The sequence below is a fragment of the Toxorhynchites rutilus genome, chromosome 3, assembly GCF_029784135.1.
Source record: "Toxorhynchites rutilus septentrionalis strain SRP chromosome 3, ASM2978413v1, whole genome shotgun sequence".
Classification (NCBI taxonomy): Eukaryota; Metazoa; Arthropoda; class Insecta; order Diptera; family Culicidae; genus Toxorhynchites; species Toxorhynchites rutilus.
Window position 1 is genome coordinate 172,073,673 of NC_073746.1, and position 19,276 is coordinate 172,092,948.

Consider the following 19,276-nt stretch of genomic DNA (forward strand, 5'->3'; position numbering starts at 1 on the left):
GCGGCTCGTGAGCGCTCGCTCATCTCTACTCTCAAATAGACCCATTTCTCTATCCCCTTCCCCTCCGATGGTGAATCGTACCTCAGTCGGCACCGCGGGGAGGTAAGGATAGGAGTTACTGGACAAGAAGCTAGGACCCCACGAATGAGGTCTATTTTATGTCTTCAGGTGCACGAAGTGCCGATAGCCAACCAAATACATTCATTATATGAAGGAAAAACGCAAGCCCTCAACACAGTTGTTCGTACAATTCAGCTTAGTCCGACGAGTGTAAGTTTTAATTCGAAGAAAATGCCGACTGACACATATACAAAACACATCAAATAACATACCTAATTTTATTTATCCGTAAGCTTATTTTAGATTATTTCATTTGCAGTTTCGATGGATAATGCTTTCGAAACAACTCAAAATGGAAACAAAAATTATCATAACCTCAACATTACAGTTGTTCCTTGAGTCCTGCTAGGGCTATCAATATATGCTACATTGAGAAGATTCTATTAGTACACACTAAATGGCGCAGACTACTCGGATTGCAGAAGCCGCAGCGTCGAATTTTAAATATACAAATAATAGTTGTCATCAACGTAAAATCCTCAAAATGAAAAAAATCAATTACTTCTGAAGTAAAGCTTAAAAGAATCATAAAAAAATAATTTTTTGCATGGAAACTCGAGAGAGCTTTTTGTGTTTATGCTACGGGATTCGACTTGTTTCAAATTCGATATTCGCAAGACCAGAGCGGAGAGCGATTTCAATTTGTATACCGACTCACATGCTATTTATTTGTTTAAAATTACTTTCACAAAACAACGAGCGCTTTATCGTTATTTTTTCACTTTCGGTTGCTTGAGTATCATTTTGTCTCCTTGCATTTCGATTTTCCCATCGCGTGCCATGGCTGCAACTTCCGCCTTTGTCATGACGACTTTTTGCACTTTTACCATCTTATCGCCAATCTTCATTTCGAAAGTTTTGCCCTTTTTGACAGAAGTGGATGGAGCAGGACTGGGAGTGGCCACCGGCCTTACCGCTCTTGTGGTCGCTGTAGAAACCGCTTTGGCCACCGACTTGGAAGGAGATGATGCCGTGCGGATGGTTTTGGGATCGACAGCAAGTTTTTTAACAGGAGTTCCCTCACTTTTGTCTTCATTTGGCCGCTTCATCGCAGTTTTTGCTGGCGGGGATTTAACCGACTGTGACTTCTCTGCGACTGCTTTAGGAGAGACAATCTTGCGTTCCGTTTTTGGTTGAACAACAGTGGTAGTAGTGGGAGATTTTTGTTGATCCGTAACTCTGGTGGACATTGGTTTTGTAACTTCCGTTTTTGCTATGGGTGATAGTTTGGGTTCTGGTTTTATATTAGCAGTGTTGGAAGTGGTGGTCATCGATCTTTTTATCACAACGCCTTTGGGTAAATTTTTTAACACATCACCAACACTTTTAGTCGTTGACTGTGCCCCATTATTCTCAGCTTTCTTGAAGAACGAATCCAGTTTTTTCTGTTTCGTTTTAAATGTATCTGACACTGCTTCTGGCTTAGTAGCCGAAGATTGTGGTACCACATCAGCCTTTTTGAGCTCTTGTTTTTTTGGATCGATCTTTATACCGGTTTGAACCCGATTTAACACTTTTGGTTGTTCTACTTGCTCTTCCGCAATATCTTCGTCGTCTACAAAGTATGTTTCCTGTTCCTCTCCTTCGACTAAAAGTAGATTGCAAATGAAAAAAAACAATATATCGAAATATTTGTAAGGATTACCGTCCCCTTCCTCGTCGGAATACTGATCATGCACATCCATAATGTCCACGTTTCCCTCGTGTTTAACAACTACGCCGGGCGCTTTCTGCACAAACTTCTTCTCTTTCTGCTCACCATCTACAAACGTCGTGATCATCTTACTTCCGTCAGTGTTGATAGCGATCTCCTCAATGATGAGCTGCTGTGTTGCTTCGGAGGAATCATCGATGGAGTCCTCTGGGTCAGTTTCGGTCCGATCCATAGCCAGTACGGCTATATGCTCCTGTTGGCAATGAGAATCCAATCGCTCCGCGGTGGTAAAGAGCAAGTCACAGTAATCACAGGCATATTGGATTCCCTCCGAGTGTTGCTTAATGTGCTCCGTTACGAGTTCCAACGTATCGAAATGATCGCGGCACAACGGACAGGTAAGGCTCTCCGTAGCATGGACAGCCGAATGGTAGATGAGCTCGTCCTGGCTGTTGAAAATGCTTGAACAATCATTGCACTTGTATGCACCGCGACCTCCCTGATGTGAACGAACGTGTCTGGTGAGATGATGGCTCAACATGAAAGCTCTGCGTGACAATGGAATAGATAACCAAAAATTTAGTAAGGGTAGTAATATAATCATAATTATCTTGATTTTACCAGGACCACTGACTCAATGACAAAATAATTCCATCAACTTTTGAGATTGTATTAGACTTTAAACTATTTTATGGCGTGAATTCGTCACCAGGTGTAGAAAAAAGTCACATCCATGTCTCGTTGCCATTAATTATGCGTTGAATAAACGTGGGATCAGAATTCAATTGTTAACACGTTGAGCCCCGATTTTTTTTTTGCTCTCTCTTTTCGCGCTCTCCATTCAGTCCGCATCAACAACATTTGCACAATATCAGTGTCAGCCCCCGCTCTCAAAGATATTTATTCTATTAAAAGGAAAAAGTCAGAAATTCGACTAGGAAGTGGTCACATATCGTAAAACATCCGAAAACAAACATTTTTTCTTTATATTCCCTTATTCCGTAACTGTCAGTCCCAGTGATCAACACTTTTCTAACGAAAAGCTCAAAAGCGTTCCCTAGGGGCTCAACGTGTTAAAGCATGTTTTCAGTCACTCGATTGTGATGAAATTTTTGGAGAAAATTGAGCTCTCTTGGTACTAGTCGTGCTGCGACTTTTCTCATGCCCAAGACATCAACCAAAATACGGTCTAACAGTCTCAGACAAAAATGTTTAGCTGAAAGATTTAAAATTAAAAACTCCCGGTATATATTTGAGAAATGTAGTAACATGTTTTGCAATTTGGAAAAAAATTGAACCAAAATTTGTTTTGCTAGTGATTTTATATTATAACGATAAGCTCTAGAGGAAATACGAGGAAATTGGTTAATCAAGGATCAGAGTCACGTGTTTAAAAAAGGAGCCTTGAACCACTGCGAGTTTGATCCAGAAATCGAAAGGCGAGTGTTGGATGAGAAATATAACCCATCGTTCTGGGAGCACTGCAAATTGTACTAAAACTAAAATGCCCACGCACACTATTGTATCTTGTTGAATAAAATCACTTATATAGTCCGGTTAGCCAGAATCGAACGCTTTTATTTCGATTCTCGCTTACAGTCCAAGCATCCGTTCTCACCCACAGAGAAAAATACTTGAAACTATGAGAAGTGAGAGGATGTTATATGCTCACTTCGATTCTCGCGAGAAACACAATGCCGATTTTTATTTTTAGGCGAGTTATGGTTAGCCGAAAAATGGTTTTATTTTCAGTGACTTCTTGATGCCGATAATGGTTTTTCAATTTTCAGTACAGCTGAAAACATGCGATAACATTGGGTTTCATCGTGAAGTGAACATGAGATGGGTTAATTTTTGTACAATTCAGACGCTGTCTAAACAGGCTAACGTTGGTAAAGTTAGCTTTGATTTTTCGCTTCATATTTTCAGTATTAAATGAGGGGCTTAGAATGAAAGGGGTGTAAGTGATTTGATAGATTTCTCTACATCGACTCTCTCTTTGGGTCATAACTTAGCTGCAAATACATTCCCAGCTGTATTTACCAATGTGGAAAATAGGTCGGAACCTCATCTATCGGATTCTATAGCAAACTTAAATTGGAAAGTTTTTGCAGTTGAGTTATTAACTAAATAAAAAGTTGATGAAGAGAAATCGATCAAGTCACTTACGCCCCTTGCATTCTGAGCCCCTCTAATGAGAGACGGAAAAGCATTCTCGTCGATTTTCTCTCTGAAAAAAAAATCGATGAAAAGGAAAAAGCGAAAATTTTAACATTGCATAACTCATCGAAAATTAGATTGATTCACTGAATACTTATCTCGTAGCTGAGCGAGAATTTCGATTTCTGGTTTGATCTATTGCAGTGCACTCCAGTTTACTATATATGCACCTCAGGGTAAGTGATGGTCGAACTAGAACTTTGCGTTTCCCTTTGCAGGAAAGTATGAATTTCTTTATGAGGTTCCTTACTTTTTTTAGGCATATTAATGCCTTTTCCAAGAATCCAAAGTATGCACATCGCGCTGGTGTGATCGATGTGCAGTATCACTCTCATGTCATCTAAAGACGACGCTCGTAGCGAAAGGGTTAAGGATAAACTGAAGGCTTTGAAATGCGATCAACGAGAGAATTGCTGCGCGAGTTTTCTTGGGATCTACCAAGCGGCAGTTCGGGGCAGTAACTGAACGATAGGGTAAGCTCCACTATATGATCGAGTTAGACGACGGCAGAATCTGGAAGCGGCATGTGGACCAGATGAGACCAGGTCCCGAGAAGCAGAATAAAGAAAACGATTCCTGGACGGAGTTTTTCGATAGACCACGCAGTGATACAGTGTCTTATCACCCTAGCCAGTAGGTTGTTAAAAATAATGGCACTGTTATCCGTCAGCAAACAACGAATCTTCAAACGTCGAGCGTACCACCAACACCATTTTCAGTAAATGGCATATTCAAGTCAGATTATCGAAAGTGTTCAGAGTTATATCATGTGAATGTTGTTCCGCTTACGAAGCACGATAGACTACAGAGAGCTGATCACATAATGTGGGTGGCTGACGAGCGATCAGCGAAAAAAAAATCAGCATGGACCTTCATTGGAGTCGACAGTTTTGAGGCGGGCTAAGAACTCGGTGTATATATACTATAGAAGAAGATAGAGAAAGAGAAACAAGTATCAGTAGAAACTGCAGAGGTATAGCGTATTCAGAGTTTGACGAAGAACCGTACATACTGGAATTGCCATGTAAGAGTATATTCCCGATCTACTCCTAGCCCGAATAACGGTGCTGGTAATAATCCTAAATTTCGGAATTCGAGAAAATGTCTTCAAATTGTAATTAAGATCATTAACAAACTCCAAACTGTTTTCACTGAGAAAGAGCTACTGCCTATCAAAAAAAATTGTCTGTTGCGACAAGAGCAAATTGAAGCTACAATCTATTATCCAATCTGAGATTCCTCACCAGTGTCTTAGAATATCATCAAATATTCACGAGTAACGAATATGATTTCATTTCACTGCCCTCATTATATTGATCAAGGCGTTGTACTATAGGTGGACCGGAATGTGAAAATTGCTGTTCGGCCATTGCTCGTGAAAAGCAAATTTGTTTACAAAACAAATCGTATCTATTAGTGACAAATGTATTCGTTGGCAAAATAGCTGCTCGCGCTTTACTGTAGCTAGGTAATGTTCTGGATGTCTATTCTAACAATTTCTCATAATTGCTTCTATTTTTTCAGAGATCTACAATAAGTGGTCGAATCATAACAGTGCAGAAGGATTAGTATATCTTTTCGCTCCTAGCCGCGCAATCAATGCCTTTCTTTCCAAGCAAGATGTACTGCTGTTTGGCTCCCATCGGCGGGGAAAAGAGTACTATCTGCTTACGGTGATGGTGACAAGAAATAAAGCTGATTGTGGCTCCACTGATTTCGCTCAGGGGGGAGGAGAATGCTGTGCATATACCGGGAAGGAGATTACCAGATCCAGAAGATCCGGAAAGGGCTTTTGCAAGTAACTAGCATAAATGCTAGAGCAAAAAAAACTTGACAATGATCGCAACAGGTTCGTGTTTACTTTTCAAATTAGTTGTCTTTTGTGTTGCTAATTTGCCATATATTACAGGAAAGTAACCAGTTGCGATGGATGTGATAATCAAAGGAAATCCTGAGCCTTGAGTTTTGTGTCTCTGACTTCTGTGTTACATGAATAAATTTGAAGCAACAAAAAGTAAAAAAAAACTGTCGGAAACGAATGAATCGTTAGATTTAAAGTCTCCGTAAACAAAGGAAAAGAAGAAGAAGAATAAATCTGAAAGCTACGTCTCGCTATTCGTCTCACGTCTTGCCCTGAAAGTGTCAAGAACGAAACATCTACCGTTTCAGCATCTTGATATTGATGACAATAACAAACGAGTTCATTTTGTTCATATGGCTGATGCATGAACAAATTTGCTATAAAAATGAATGCGGCATTGAGTGGGGTTCATAACTTCGCTGTTATTTATACTTTGAATATCAATATAAAAAAAAATGATATTCTTCACATTCGAAACGATATTCGTTCTGGCATTGATTCTGAGTCAAAATTCAAAGATTCAAAAATTAGTCAGGCTGGACCATTTAGAGAACAAAATCGCCAGAGTTCGATGAAACGAACTTTGCAAGAAATCGCGCAGGATTTTGTTTGGCGAGACGGTAACAACGGCATAAATAAAACCAACCGCACACACCTGCCTCAGGTTAAAAGTAACTAACAGCTGATATTCATTTGGCTAAAATGAAATTCAATTCTGGCATCTTGAATAATCAAGATGAAAATGACACTGGGTGGAAAAATAAACCTCAAAACATATTGAAGAACAAAAGTTCATTTGCTCATATTCACTGGTTGTCTGGTTCTGCCATTTTAATTTTCGTTTGGAATATATAGGTTTTCGATGCAACCTAGCCCGAAAATCTATGCATTTGAGCTTCGCGAATATGATTTTTTTCAACACTGGCCCTCACATTAATATTACACATTAGCTAGCTTACCTAGAACACATTCGGCAAGGATATGGACGACTTCCAGCGTGAGCCGTCAAATGTCGTGCTAATTTTCCAGCTGTCGCAAAGCTAAGATTGCAGTGTTCACAAGAGAAGGGAAGATTTGTTTCGTGAGTTACTTCGTGGCGCTCCAAGCCCTGCTTATAAGCAAAACTCTTGGGGCACTTATCACACTGGAACGGCCGCTTCTTCTGATGATTTTCGGTGTGTTTTTGCAGTTCTTCGTTCGAGAGGAATGTACGCTCACAGTAGATGCAAAGAAACTTGGGTTGATCCTTGTGAACCTAGGGTTGTGAGAAATGAATGAATAACATAAGTCCAAAGCGTTCTTCGCACGAAGCAAATAGTTATACCTTTTGATGCCTCGTCAGAAGTGTAGATCTCGAGAAGGCCGATTTGCAAATAACACAAACGAAGGGACGTTCGCCAGTGTGTGTGAGATTGTGTTTTGCCAAATCATACTTGCTGAAGAATCGTTTGTCGCACATCTCGCAAGGATGATTCCTCTCCCGAGTGTGATTCTGCATGTGGATTTCCAAAAGTTGACGCAATGGAAACGATCTCTCACATTCGGTGCAAGGAAATACGTACGTTTCGACGGGTGGAGCATTTTTGATGGGGTCCAGTTCTTGCGTCTCAGTGGAAATAATTTCCAATGTACCATCAGCGGTTTGTACAAAATGTTCTTCGGTCTTTTTCGTTGGTTTTAAGCTATTCAATATTACGGGTTTCTTGTTCACATTTCCAATATTACCATTTATAAGCTTGACAGGTTTTTTGTTTGGATTGTTCGTGCTACCGCTAGCGGTGGCATTCTGCGATGAACGAGTCATCTGCGGAAATTCCTCGCATCGCACAACTTCAACCTCGATATCTTTAGATATCGGAGAGGCTTTCTTGATGAGCTGCATTTTGTTGATCGGTCGTCCTTGTTTGATATTTTTCAAATCTGCAATACTCAGCTGAACAATTTTGGGTTTCACATCTTCCTCGTTTTCTTCTGTTTCTGATTCTTCTGCTTTAGCAGGTTCAATTGCAGTTTGGGGTTTCTTCAAAGGTGATTTTGCAGTAACATTAACTATTTTCTTGACTACCTTGGTCTCATGATCTCTATTCGATGCTGTTGGTACAACTTTCTTCAATGTTGTACCGCCTAATGTAGTCACTGATTTAGCTTGGGAGTGATTCGCGCCAGCTTCCGCCGCAACTGTCGATGGTTTGATGACCGGTGTTGGTGGAGGTTGAGTACTCTAAAAGATTATTCAGATATAAAATAGAAGTACCACGAATCCAACTCAATCTATTGATTGTCGAAGACCAACCTTTAGTAAGTCCTTCGGTATTTGCAGTCTTCCGGGCCAAACACCCGTCATTGGATACGTCTTCAACAGTGTATCGGCTTTCTTGCAGATTTGCTTGAAACGGTAAGAGTGGTCCATCAGCCGTCGACAGTCGTCACATATAGTACTGGGCATGCCATCATCTTTATAAACCTAGGATAGAAATACCAATTATGGTTATATGAGTTGTCGGTTGATTTTCAAAAACACTACTCTCAATTATCACTATCTGATTATCTGACGTTCAACTCTGAACATATTGTCAACAAAAAGCAGTGTTTACGGACCGATTGAGTCAGAGTGCTTTTCGTTTGGATTTCACGAACGACAAAAAGTAAATAAATGATGGGTTAATATCCATTGTTCAGTCCCTGGAGAAGCGAAACTGCATCACAACTCCTCATACCTTTGTGACATTCCTGTCAGCTAGCAACGAGGAACAGGCAGTTATTTTCCAACTGGGAAGCACTCAACAACAGTCTAATCAGCAACAGTAGTAATAGCAAAGCAGTCCTCACATCGGTAAAATCAGTCAGTAACATCAGCAGCAGCATCAATAAGTTTCAAAATTCACGTTGAATAAATGGTCAGGGTTCTGCCAAAACGAACCAAGCGCCATTTTTTTCAATATTGAGTTATATACATCATTGGATGCAGAAAATAATAATCTATCGCCTGTAAAATGAGCATGTCATTCTGACAATTGACAACAGCACAAAAAGAAAAAATCTGTGTAGCAAACTGTAAAAAACGAAATTGCATTCAACAAAAGTGAACCACAAACCCACAATATGGCATCAGAAGATAATGATCGTTTCCTCCAAGAAATTAGATCCGAATCTTTAACAGATTTTTCTGTTTCAGACAGCTCCTGGAATCTGATGTCGTCGAGATCTGGTAAGTAAGACAGCCTTAGGATTGCCATAAAATGTAGAAACGCTGATCTGTATTTCTAAAAAATGTGTTCAACCACAACGAACCAAGTGTAATGCATTCCTCGATCAGTTCATTTTCATTTATTAAGATATTATTTTGTCAGAAACAGCAAAAGTCAGTCAATATATATACCATTCATGAAATTAGTCAAGAGTCGTTACAAAATACTAATGTGTTGTGTAATGATATTATGTTAAAAGTTAGCATGTACTTGGTTCGCTCTGGCTGCAAAGAGAACGAAGTTTTGCGTGTCTAGCAACAACATAATTTTGTTTTTCATATTTCTAAAGGTTCTGAATCAGAAACTGACGAAGATGTATGCTTACAGCATGAAAGGAAGTATTATGTTTGACATCCTGTTTGTAACACGTGAGCGGTAAAATGATAGATTTGATCCGACACAATCAATTAGTGGGAGCCCAGTGGGAGGCAGAACCCCGACCAAATAAAAACCTGATTCTTGTTCCACTCATGTCGCAACGTGTTTAAGTAGTAACACAATTATAAATTCCTCTCAGGACAGATTTCCGGAAGTATTTCGGCCGTTAATATTACAAGTTCAAGCGTTCAGAGGCACGTTTCACCGGAGAACCGTGCACCATCCAACCAAAGCCATTGCTCTCTTGCTATTCGCGAAACATCATACGTTTTGCGGTATGGCATCCCGACATAGACGACGAAGATCTAAGTCTATGGGCTTTGACGATAATAAGTCTCGCGTAGCGCGATGACCTATCTGCATTGATCGATTCTCAACATCAACATTCTCTTTCATTAAAAACTCAGCAGTAAAAGCATTTCCTGATTTCAAATGCATGTTTCGCAGATTTCAAACCCCGAATTATCCGCCGAATAGTCTGACAAGGTCACCGTGGATAACGAAAATCGCGGATAACGCATTAAAAGGCTAAAAACGAGGTGCAAACCACAAAAAAAAGTTATTTCAGCATGATAACTAGATTTCATCGATACAGAAATTATCTAACTATCTATCTGTATGGAGCAAAATTCTACCATTCATTAATTTCAGGAAGACCTATAGTATAGAAGTATAGAATTACGCGGACAATCGGGGTTCCTCTATGTGTTATAATATATACCAGTAGACGGCAAATTTATCAAAACATATTTTTCAACTGGGGCCTCAACAGTGGAAATAGTAAAACAAGTGAGTAATTTAACGAATAAAAGAGGGATGTTTTGAGAGTGAATGCAAAGGTGAATCATGCATAATGCATTCTTTCTTTCAGCTTGGTTCCCGTGGATATTGTATGCAACACAAAATTGTGTGCAGTAATTCGTTCTATCAAACCTGAGACGAGACATGACAATAGGGGGCCGATTCCGGACCACTTTTTCTGTCAAACTCGGACCACTTGCAACTCGACTCCTGATTGGTTGATGAGGAAAACAGTTGACAAAGATAAATATACTACAATGGGATTTCCAACATTTTCACAGTGTTGCCAAATATATTCAAAATTGACTAATAGTTGCATTCATATTTCAATTTAGCGAAAATTTCTATTATGGATTCTTTGTATATTTTCGTTTCTGTTACGTCCTGTGTTCAGTTCCCGAAGAGAGGGAAACATTGTACAGTACTGTTAGTTTTTGAACGATGTCAGAGTTGAATTCTAAGGCCTTATTTCCGTATACACTTCACGGTGAAAACGAAATGAAGTGTATCCGCGATGACAACTATACAATGTTGACACCTGGAAACAAAATTAGTTTTTAACAAGGATTACTACTCTCACCACATCAGATTAGCCGGCCCGAAGGCAGTTTTAAATTTGTCAAAATCCGAATGAAAATTTGTACTTGGCGTTGTTTATTTACTTGAAGCACGTCTTTCTTACCATAACTTAACCCATTTTCTATACACTTTCCGATATTCTCATTAAAATTTATTATAATATAAAATTATCTTCAGATACCATTTTTGTAAGAGATTATTTTACCATATGAAGAAAACAAAGTTTTCCATTCACATTGAACATTAATTCGATACGGAACAGTTAATTTTCATTCAATTCATGTATTTCAACATATCATATTCCTGTTATCAAATCTACGTTTTCTATTTCTTTTTGCTTTCTCTGCATTTAAATTCGTTTTGGATACCAAAATAACAGGAAAATACTAACTGTTTGAAATATGACACCCGATTTTATAATTAATATGAAAAATTGTACAGCTCAAATAAGACATGATACGAAGAACACATGTTTCTCTTATGGGAAAATAATCTTCCGAAATTTTATAATATTTGGCAACCTTCACATCTCGCGTGGCTCGGCTCCCTGTTATCTAGCACTTGGTTGACGAAAATGCAGAAGGAAGAGTAAGAAGCCAGTTGTCACGTCTTGTCTTAGTATCAAACAAATTAGATGTCTATGTGTAGGAATAAGGATGATGTAGATAGTGGAATGGGTCAGTAGGATGGCTGCAATTCTATAGAAAAATTTTATTTCAGAAAATCATTAATTCAGCGATACCAAGGTGATATTGTAATGGGCTCATTGCCCATAGTGTCAGTGTGTGTCACGTGAAGTATAGTCTGCGAACGAACCGCATTTCACCGGAAAAGCTACTACTATTTCACATGACTTAGAATAAGACTAATAATAAGAATAAGACAACATTTCTTTGTTTCTTTGTTAACATCATATTCTATGTAATTAATGACAAAATATTTGTTTTGTTTATTAATTCACATACACTTTGTCTACCATTCCACCTTGTTATGTGTCACACTAATTTTTATGAATAATTTTCAGTTAGACGGTTGAACCTCCTGTCAGATGCTAATTTTGTTTTTTGTTCGTTATAACTCGTTTGACGGTTATGAGTACATGAGGGACGCCATTTAGTGTTTCCAGAAAGTTAAAATAACAGATTTCTGAACAATGAAAAGAATTACATCAGAAACATTGTTCCGAACAATCACAGTCCTACGTCAAACTTACGTCCGTGCCTCTAGGCTCAGACCCAATGAAGTACATATGAGGTGGAGCAGTAGGCAGAGTATATCTGTATTGGTAAACAAAATATGATGTTGTCATTATTTGCATTCAATATGGAATATATATGGAAGAGACGAAAAAATATTCAAAACTCACAAATTGATGATGTTATGAGCTAAAATGCTCATGAAAACTTGTAACTGATTGTTTTTAATAGATGATAATTGTATTGTGACTTACTTCCATCATTCAAGAAGCAAAAACCTTCAGAGAACAGTGTTATTCTTAGTCCTCGGAAATAGGAATAAATAAACTCGGAATAAAATTTCAATGAAATGCTGCTTAATTGTGAATTATTTTTTTCGAATCACATACACCTGTGCTAGGAACCTTCAAAATATCATTATATTACCGCGAAAATAACTAAATATGTTTGTTTCTACCACGATAGATACAATACGGTAGCGCGACTTATGAGAAAGGCCTTTCAGCTATCTTGGATTTTGTATGTAAACAATCTGCAATATTTTGCAATATCTTTTTTTTTGCTCTCTGTGTGAGGTATTGTTTTGGTGGGAATGGAAGCATTGAAAAATTGAAAGGTAAGTCTTTTACGGTTAAAGTTAGGTTTGTAATATACTCTATTTTATATGTTTCAGCTCAAGAGAATAAATCGACTTTCGGTGTCGGTCGGTGATGGAGGTATTTTTCCTGCGTTTTGCAGTTAGAGACGTCGGTTAATTATTCGATTGTAAGGTTTCTGGAATTTCAAGTTTTCCTATATCTAATATACTTTGTTTCTGTGTTCTTGGTTAACAAAAACTTAATGCCTGTTTTTGATGGGGCATAAAAAGATGATATAAAAGGATTTCTATAAACTCCCTGCGACTTGTTTTATCGTCGATATTGTTCAGCTCATATATTATAGAAAAAACCCGAAGCTGTAACTGTAAAAATAACCATAAGCCACCGATTAATTTATAATTTACAGTTTAAAATTCTTTCGCAAGTTCATTTATTGCACAAGTGTGTATATGCGTGACCATTATATTTAGTGAACAACTATACGAATGTCAAACATTTGTACTTTACTTTTGCACGTATGAATATAACGACGAGTATATCGACGAATAATATATGAATCCATTCAATCCGGTGACAAAAGGACCAAAATCAAATAAGAATAGTCCGAAAATGATATAATGCATTATATTTAATAAATATTCCACGCCACTCACATTAATTTATACATTTCATTGAACAATATTCTAAAATAGGAAAAAAAGTCACTTGTCCAAAAAAGTTACTCCTGTACGCGCGTCGGTGTCTCAGACCGAAGGTGGTGAAAAAGTGATATAGGTCCCCTTCGTACCAACTTATACGATACGCTAAACGATGATGAACAACGAATGACGAAGCTAGAGAGAATCGCAATGTTTTCTGAGAAATGAACGAATTATTGATTTATTGGTCTCTCAGACATATGCGCGAGTATAGGAGTGTTAACCGTCATGGTGTTTCGTCGAAATTCTTCGGATATGCTAAATCATTTGCGGTTGAACCATAAAAATGATTCCCTGGTGGTGGAGGAGACTGGGAAGAAGAATTTAGGGTCTGCAGGAGTAAAATGCGGACTTAAAGAAGGTGGTCTCAGCTCCCGTTCTAAAATAGTAGTATTCAAATTCAGAGTGCCGAGGAAAATATACCATACTAGTGGTCAATGATTCTATAAATGTACCTCTTTTGAACTAGTAGCTATAAGGACCAAACAGAAATATTCAAACAAATCAGCTATTTCATTCAACATTCAAAGAACAGGTAATTTTGAACAGAAAAAATTTTATGTTGGTACAATAATAATATTGTTCATCATTCTCATTGTGCACTTTTTTTTTCAATCGTCCTCAAAATATCATGAAATGGTAAATTTATCAATATACTAAAATACCATTTCATTCAAAAACAATTATTCTGCACCATGTTTATTTCAAAATTATATTTAATGTAACTTTTAAAATTATGACATCATACTTTTTTATTACAAATATGTCTATTCTTTTTGATTACAAGAAATAAATACTCGCTCGGTTAATCGAATACTGAAAAACAATTATTCGAATGAATCGAATATTTAAAAATGACCCCACGATTAATCGACAATTGAATAAACGAAAAATTTAGACATCTCTATTTGCAGTCAAATCCCTTTCCACAGTCCTCTGTATATTTATACCGTTTCCCCTCGCGCACTTATTGACGACACGGTCACACCTTTATTCTACACATCTTGGTTTCTACGAAGGCGAGAGAGTGAAAATGACACACAAAATATAACTTTCATTCTTCTTTTCCGTCATCATTTCACAAATATCCACTGCACACTGTCACATTGTACGCATATTCAATGGGAACTCCACGAAAAGACCTGTTTTTAATTGATAAAAAACATGCCGAAAAAAGCGTTTTCACATGGATGTGGAAGGCAATTGAATATAAACACAAATATTGACATAACAATGTAAAAAGTAGCTATGGCAGCGCATGCTATCACGCACACTACGCTCACAAATTCTGCCATCTGATCCACCTAATAATCCTTCTCATGGGCTCAGACCCTTCTACTTTTTGACGTGGGACTACGTCTAACCGGAATATATGGAGGGTAAAATGAAAACCTAAACACAGAACATGCAGGAAAAAATGAAAGATTTCGAATACTTATAGCTCGAACATTTCGTACTGGATAGGAGAGATGTTTGCATCACTTGATAGGGAATATTTCTACGCATCTATCGCAACTAACAAAATGTTGTTTTTCATTAGATAAACAATTGAATAACTGTAAAATATTATTAAAATTAAATTAAAATATTCCGATTGAAATGTGTTTCCCTAACACAGACTTCAAAACCGAGGTTTCTGGGGAAATCGGCTCTGCAAATTAATGCAAACTGCGAGTACTTTTGTCCTCGCTTGCCTTTGTGCAGAGTGGAATATGTCTGTCCTAACATGATCTTCTAAACTTAGGAACCTGGGAAAATCGTGCAGCCACTAGAAGCGAATGAACTTCCCAGTTTCAAGCAAATTCGAGATTCGAGAAGTATGTACACTTTTGGGATGTAAACTTCAGAGGGAAATGTAAAATAAAATAATCGTTTGATAATTTTTTTTGTCTTTATTGGAAAGATTTTCAGCCTTAGGCTGGTTCATCAAACGTTTGATAATTCTTCCGTACATATATTTTGTTCTAGTCATCATACCAAACGTAAAAGGTCCGTCATTAAATTTACTTGTAACGAAGAACAATCAATCACAATAAATGAATTGACTTTACACGGCATTTGTTCATTTTTTTCGCTCACAGAGCAAATATATTGAACTCAATTGAATTTGGAAACTGTTTCATTCAATCAAGAATTTAATCAATACAAACGAATGATTGCTAAGCTAAGGTAGTTCCACGTGAACCTTGCGGTTATATCATAGATATAACCCACTCATTTTTTTTTAGATAAAACGCTAACCAACAATCCTGTTCTTGTTGATGGTGTGCTACAAGAAGTCATAAACAAGCAAAAAACAACTGTAAGACGTAGACTTTTTGATGTGTTTCAATTTCCACCTACTGCGATGGAACTGCACAAAAAAAGCTCGAATCCATCCTACAGCTTGGCAACGTCTCGAAGAAGTTCGTAAGAAAGAAGAAGAGAAAAGAAACAAGCAACAAAAGAAAAGCAAGATATTGGAGTGCCAGGAAGCGAAAATTCAGCGGGAAGAAGCAAAAAGAGCTAGATTTGAAGAACGCGAGCGGAACAAAAAGGAACAAAACAGGAGGAGATATAATTCAAAGCTCCAGAACATGCGTGCTATGATTCGAGATTGAAAATTGTTCACTTTATACACAGATTTATGCATACATGTGTGTTCGAAGACATTATTAAATGAATTGTGAACGTTGTCTGGCGTTGATACAAGATTGAAAAAACATTTTGAATTGATATTTAATTTAAAATCAAGTAAAAGTATCAACATTTTCAAACAACTTTTTCGCTCAAAACAAAACAAGTGTTTCTGAAAATGTGTGATTTATTGAAATTTTCAACATAGATTAAGAAGAACACTTCTTCACAAATGTATGAAAACGAAAGTTAAAAATTGTGCATTACGTACGCACGCATAGCACTTTGAACTTTTGGTAAAATTTGCGATGAAGAGTGACGATTGTTGCATCACAACAGGGCCAATGCAGACGGGAGCAGATACATCCATTTGTATCTACAAAATACAATTGCAATTACAAATACAATTTCAGCGTAGCGAAGATATACTATTTTTTGGCACGTACGCACACAAATATTCATATGTCGATCGCTTGAAGCAACTAAATATACACACACTTATCTCAGTTTTGCAGCTCTTGGTTGCAGAGCCAGAGACATTAGCGAGTGAGTAATTTGGTCGCGTCCACAACTGAATCCGAAACGAAGACATATTAGGCTGTCAAAAGAGTCCTGCGGTATTTCCGCGAGGTGTCGATGTAAGCGCGTAGTTCTAGTTGTATTCATTGTATCGAGTCATACTATAGCTTGTTGGAAAGGTATTTCCGCTATAATATAGTCCTTGACAGTGTTTTGATTGGTTAAGTCGTTCGTGAGTTATAGTGTCGCAAATATGGAGCAAAACAAAGAGAAAATCCGACATATTTTACAGTACTACTATAACAAAGGCAAAAATGGAGCTGCCAATAAAATTTGTGAAGTTTATGGACCCGATACACTTTCCATTTCCACCGCACAACGATGGTTTCAACGTTTTCGTTCTGGTGTAGAGGTCGTCGAAGATGCGCCACGCTCCGGAAGGCCTGTCGTCAAAAATTGCGACAAAATCGCCGAATTAGCCGAGAAAGACCGGCATAGTAGCAGCCGTAGCATCGGCCAAGAGCTAGGTATAAGTCATCAAACCGTTATTAACCATTTGAAGAAGCTTGAATTCACAAAGATGCTCGATGTATGGGTGCCACACACGTTGACGCAAAAAAACATCTTTGACCGTATCGACGCATGTGAATCGCAACAAAATCGACCCGTTTCTGAAGCGGTGACTGGCGATGAAAAGTGGGTCACTTACGACAACGTGAAGCGCAAACGGTTGTGGTCGAAGCCCGCTGAAGCGGCTCAGACGGTGGCCAAGCCCTCATTAACGCTGCTGTGTGTTTGGTGGGATTGTCAAGGAATAATCTATTATGAACTGCTTCCCTATGGCCAAACGCTCAATTCGGACCTGTACTGCCAACAACTGGATCGCTTGAAGGTAGCACTCATGAAGAAGAGGCCATCTTTGATAAACAGAGGCCGCATTGTCTTCCATCAGGACAACGCCAGGCCACACACTTCTTTGGTGACGCGCAGGAAGCTCCGGGAGCTCGGATGGGAGGTTCTTTTACATCCGCCGTATAGTCCGGACCTTGCACCAAGTGACTACCACCTGTTTTTGTTCATGGCGAACGAGCTAGGTAGTCAGAAGTTAGCCACAAAAGAGGCCTGTGAAAATTGGCTATCCGAGTTTTTTGCCAATAAGAAAGCGAGCTTCTTTAACAGGGGTATTATGAAGTTGGCATCTCGTTGGGAACAAGTCATCGAACAAAACGGCGTATATTTGACTTAAAACAGATGATTGTAACTAATTTTATGAACAAATGAAAATTCAAAAAAAATACCGCAGGACTTTTTTGACAGCCTAATATGATGACGCAAAACAAGGAAGAACAAGTGGTGTCCATTGCTTTGAATACAGAACGAGACAGAAAGTAAGTCTTCCTTCCTTCCTTGTCGAATTAAAGAGACTTTAAACTTCTTCAGTTTATAGTTTCGAGCCTTCAAAAAGGCCCTTGGTGAAAACTCCTGTTGAATTACTCCACCTCACTCACGCCTTGAGAAAGGCATTCGATCCCCCGCCAAAGCCCGTCCAGCAAACGATGTTCACCAATCGAGTGTCCCACAAAAAATGAAAATTTAGCCGCAGCGAGATCTGATAATTATATTCTAGACATCAATTCTAGGCATCAATCTCACAAATGAGCATGTATGGGAAAATGGAAATGCTTCTATTTTTCATCAATTTAAACCATTTACATACCAGGGGATTGTAATGTATAGAATGCCAAACAAATCTTAGAGAATTTCCGATTCGTTTGGTATGTAAATCGCCAAAATCCATTCGCAGCAAAAATAGTTATTAACGTTTCATAAAACGTGACCTGTTTTCTGTTTTGGCGCCCCTAATAAAAGATGTAGTTCTGCGTCAAAACACAGATTTTATTATGGCCACTCTGGTGGTCGGTTTAGGACAAGTTTTGAAGGCGTCGGAAAAAGGAACCTCCGATCTGGCCTCTGGTTTCCCCTTTTTTTAGCACTCATGAACCACACCGACCAGTGTAAGACATAGCCATAAACATTGAGTATAATATTCATTTCTATGCATAAGTCGCCAAAAAACAAGATTTTTATGTGATGAATGGCCGTTGCAATTTAGAGGGGTCGGGTTAGGGCCACCTTTCGCTATACTATAATCTAACGGCAAATATTCGTTTGTACCGACAAACGGCCGCACATGAAGTCATCTTTCCATAGATACAAACCATTTATACTAACAGCACCGAAAAGGGATCGATAGCAAAGCGAGCAAAACGCAATAAAAAACGATGACAAGTGTAAGTAGCCATTTTGAGCTAGCCTTTCTGTGGGTGTCGCGACTTGAGGAAAATCAGCGGAGACTCTCTGTGTGATATAGCAAACACTGCTCCCGATCAAAATCCCAGACTTTACGAATCTTACCGCCAAAAATTATCGCAACCTAATGTAATTTTCAATTCCCGTATTCAGACTTACCTCGATAGAAACACAAGCCATTATCTGCAGCGTTAAAGGCGTCGCCTTCGCTGCTTTGCTGTTGCCCTCGATCACATCATTGGAGTAAATATCACTCAGGGGTTCCTCCTGGGTCAGACAGAACCGGCAAATTCGTTTGATTCTCAGCTCTTCCGTCAACCTCTCCTCTGTTTCGTCCATTGTATTCAGTTATCGGTCACTTCCTAGCAAATTTCCCGAGCAATTTCGAAACCAACTACGGCTACGACAAAAACAAATGTTCTCTGTTTAAATGTACAACAAACTGAGCTGCCTGAGCTGTAATATACTACTTCTGCA

The 19,276-nt window shown here is 38.4% G+C and overlaps 1 protein-coding gene and 1 long non-coding RNA gene across 2 annotated transcripts; one reads left to right on the plus strand and one right to left on the minus strand.

Annotated features, from left to right (window-relative positions):
* Positions 1-325: 325 nt before the first annotated feature.
* LOC129775897 (RE1-silencing transcription factor-like) lies at positions 326-19,276 on the minus strand. Its single transcript, XM_055781119.1, has 6 exons — positions 18,959-19,276; positions 8,149-8,319; positions 7,180-8,076; positions 6,815-7,110; positions 1,766-2,322; positions 326-1,708 (listed from the first exon to the last, which is right to left on the minus strand). The coding sequence occupies exons 1-6, from the start codon at positions 19,136-19,138 to the stop codon at positions 831-833; spliced, it is 2,979 nt and encodes a 992-aa protein (XP_055637094.1). The 5' UTR covers positions 19,139-19,276; the 3' UTR covers positions 326-830.
* Positions 5,394-6,134, plus strand: LOC129775900 (uncharacterized). The gene is made up of 3 exons (XR_008743028.1): positions 5,394-5,462; positions 5,519-5,843; positions 5,904-6,134. It is a non-coding gene; the product is annotated as an uncharacterized LOC129775900 (long non-coding RNA).

Coding starts and splice junctions, on each gene's coding strand:
- LOC129775897 (XM_055781119.1), bottom strand. CDS start 19,138: ATGGACGAAACAGAGGAGAGGTTGACGGAAGAGCTGAGAATCAAACGA. Junction 8,320..18,958: donor TGGCTTGTGTTTCTATCGAG/GTAAGTCTGAAT, acceptor TTTCTATCCTAG/GTTTATAAAGATGATGGCAT. Junction 8,077..8,148: donor TACCGAAGGACTTACTAAAG/GTTGGTCTTCGA, acceptor ATAATCTTTTAG/AGTACTCAACCTCCACCAAC.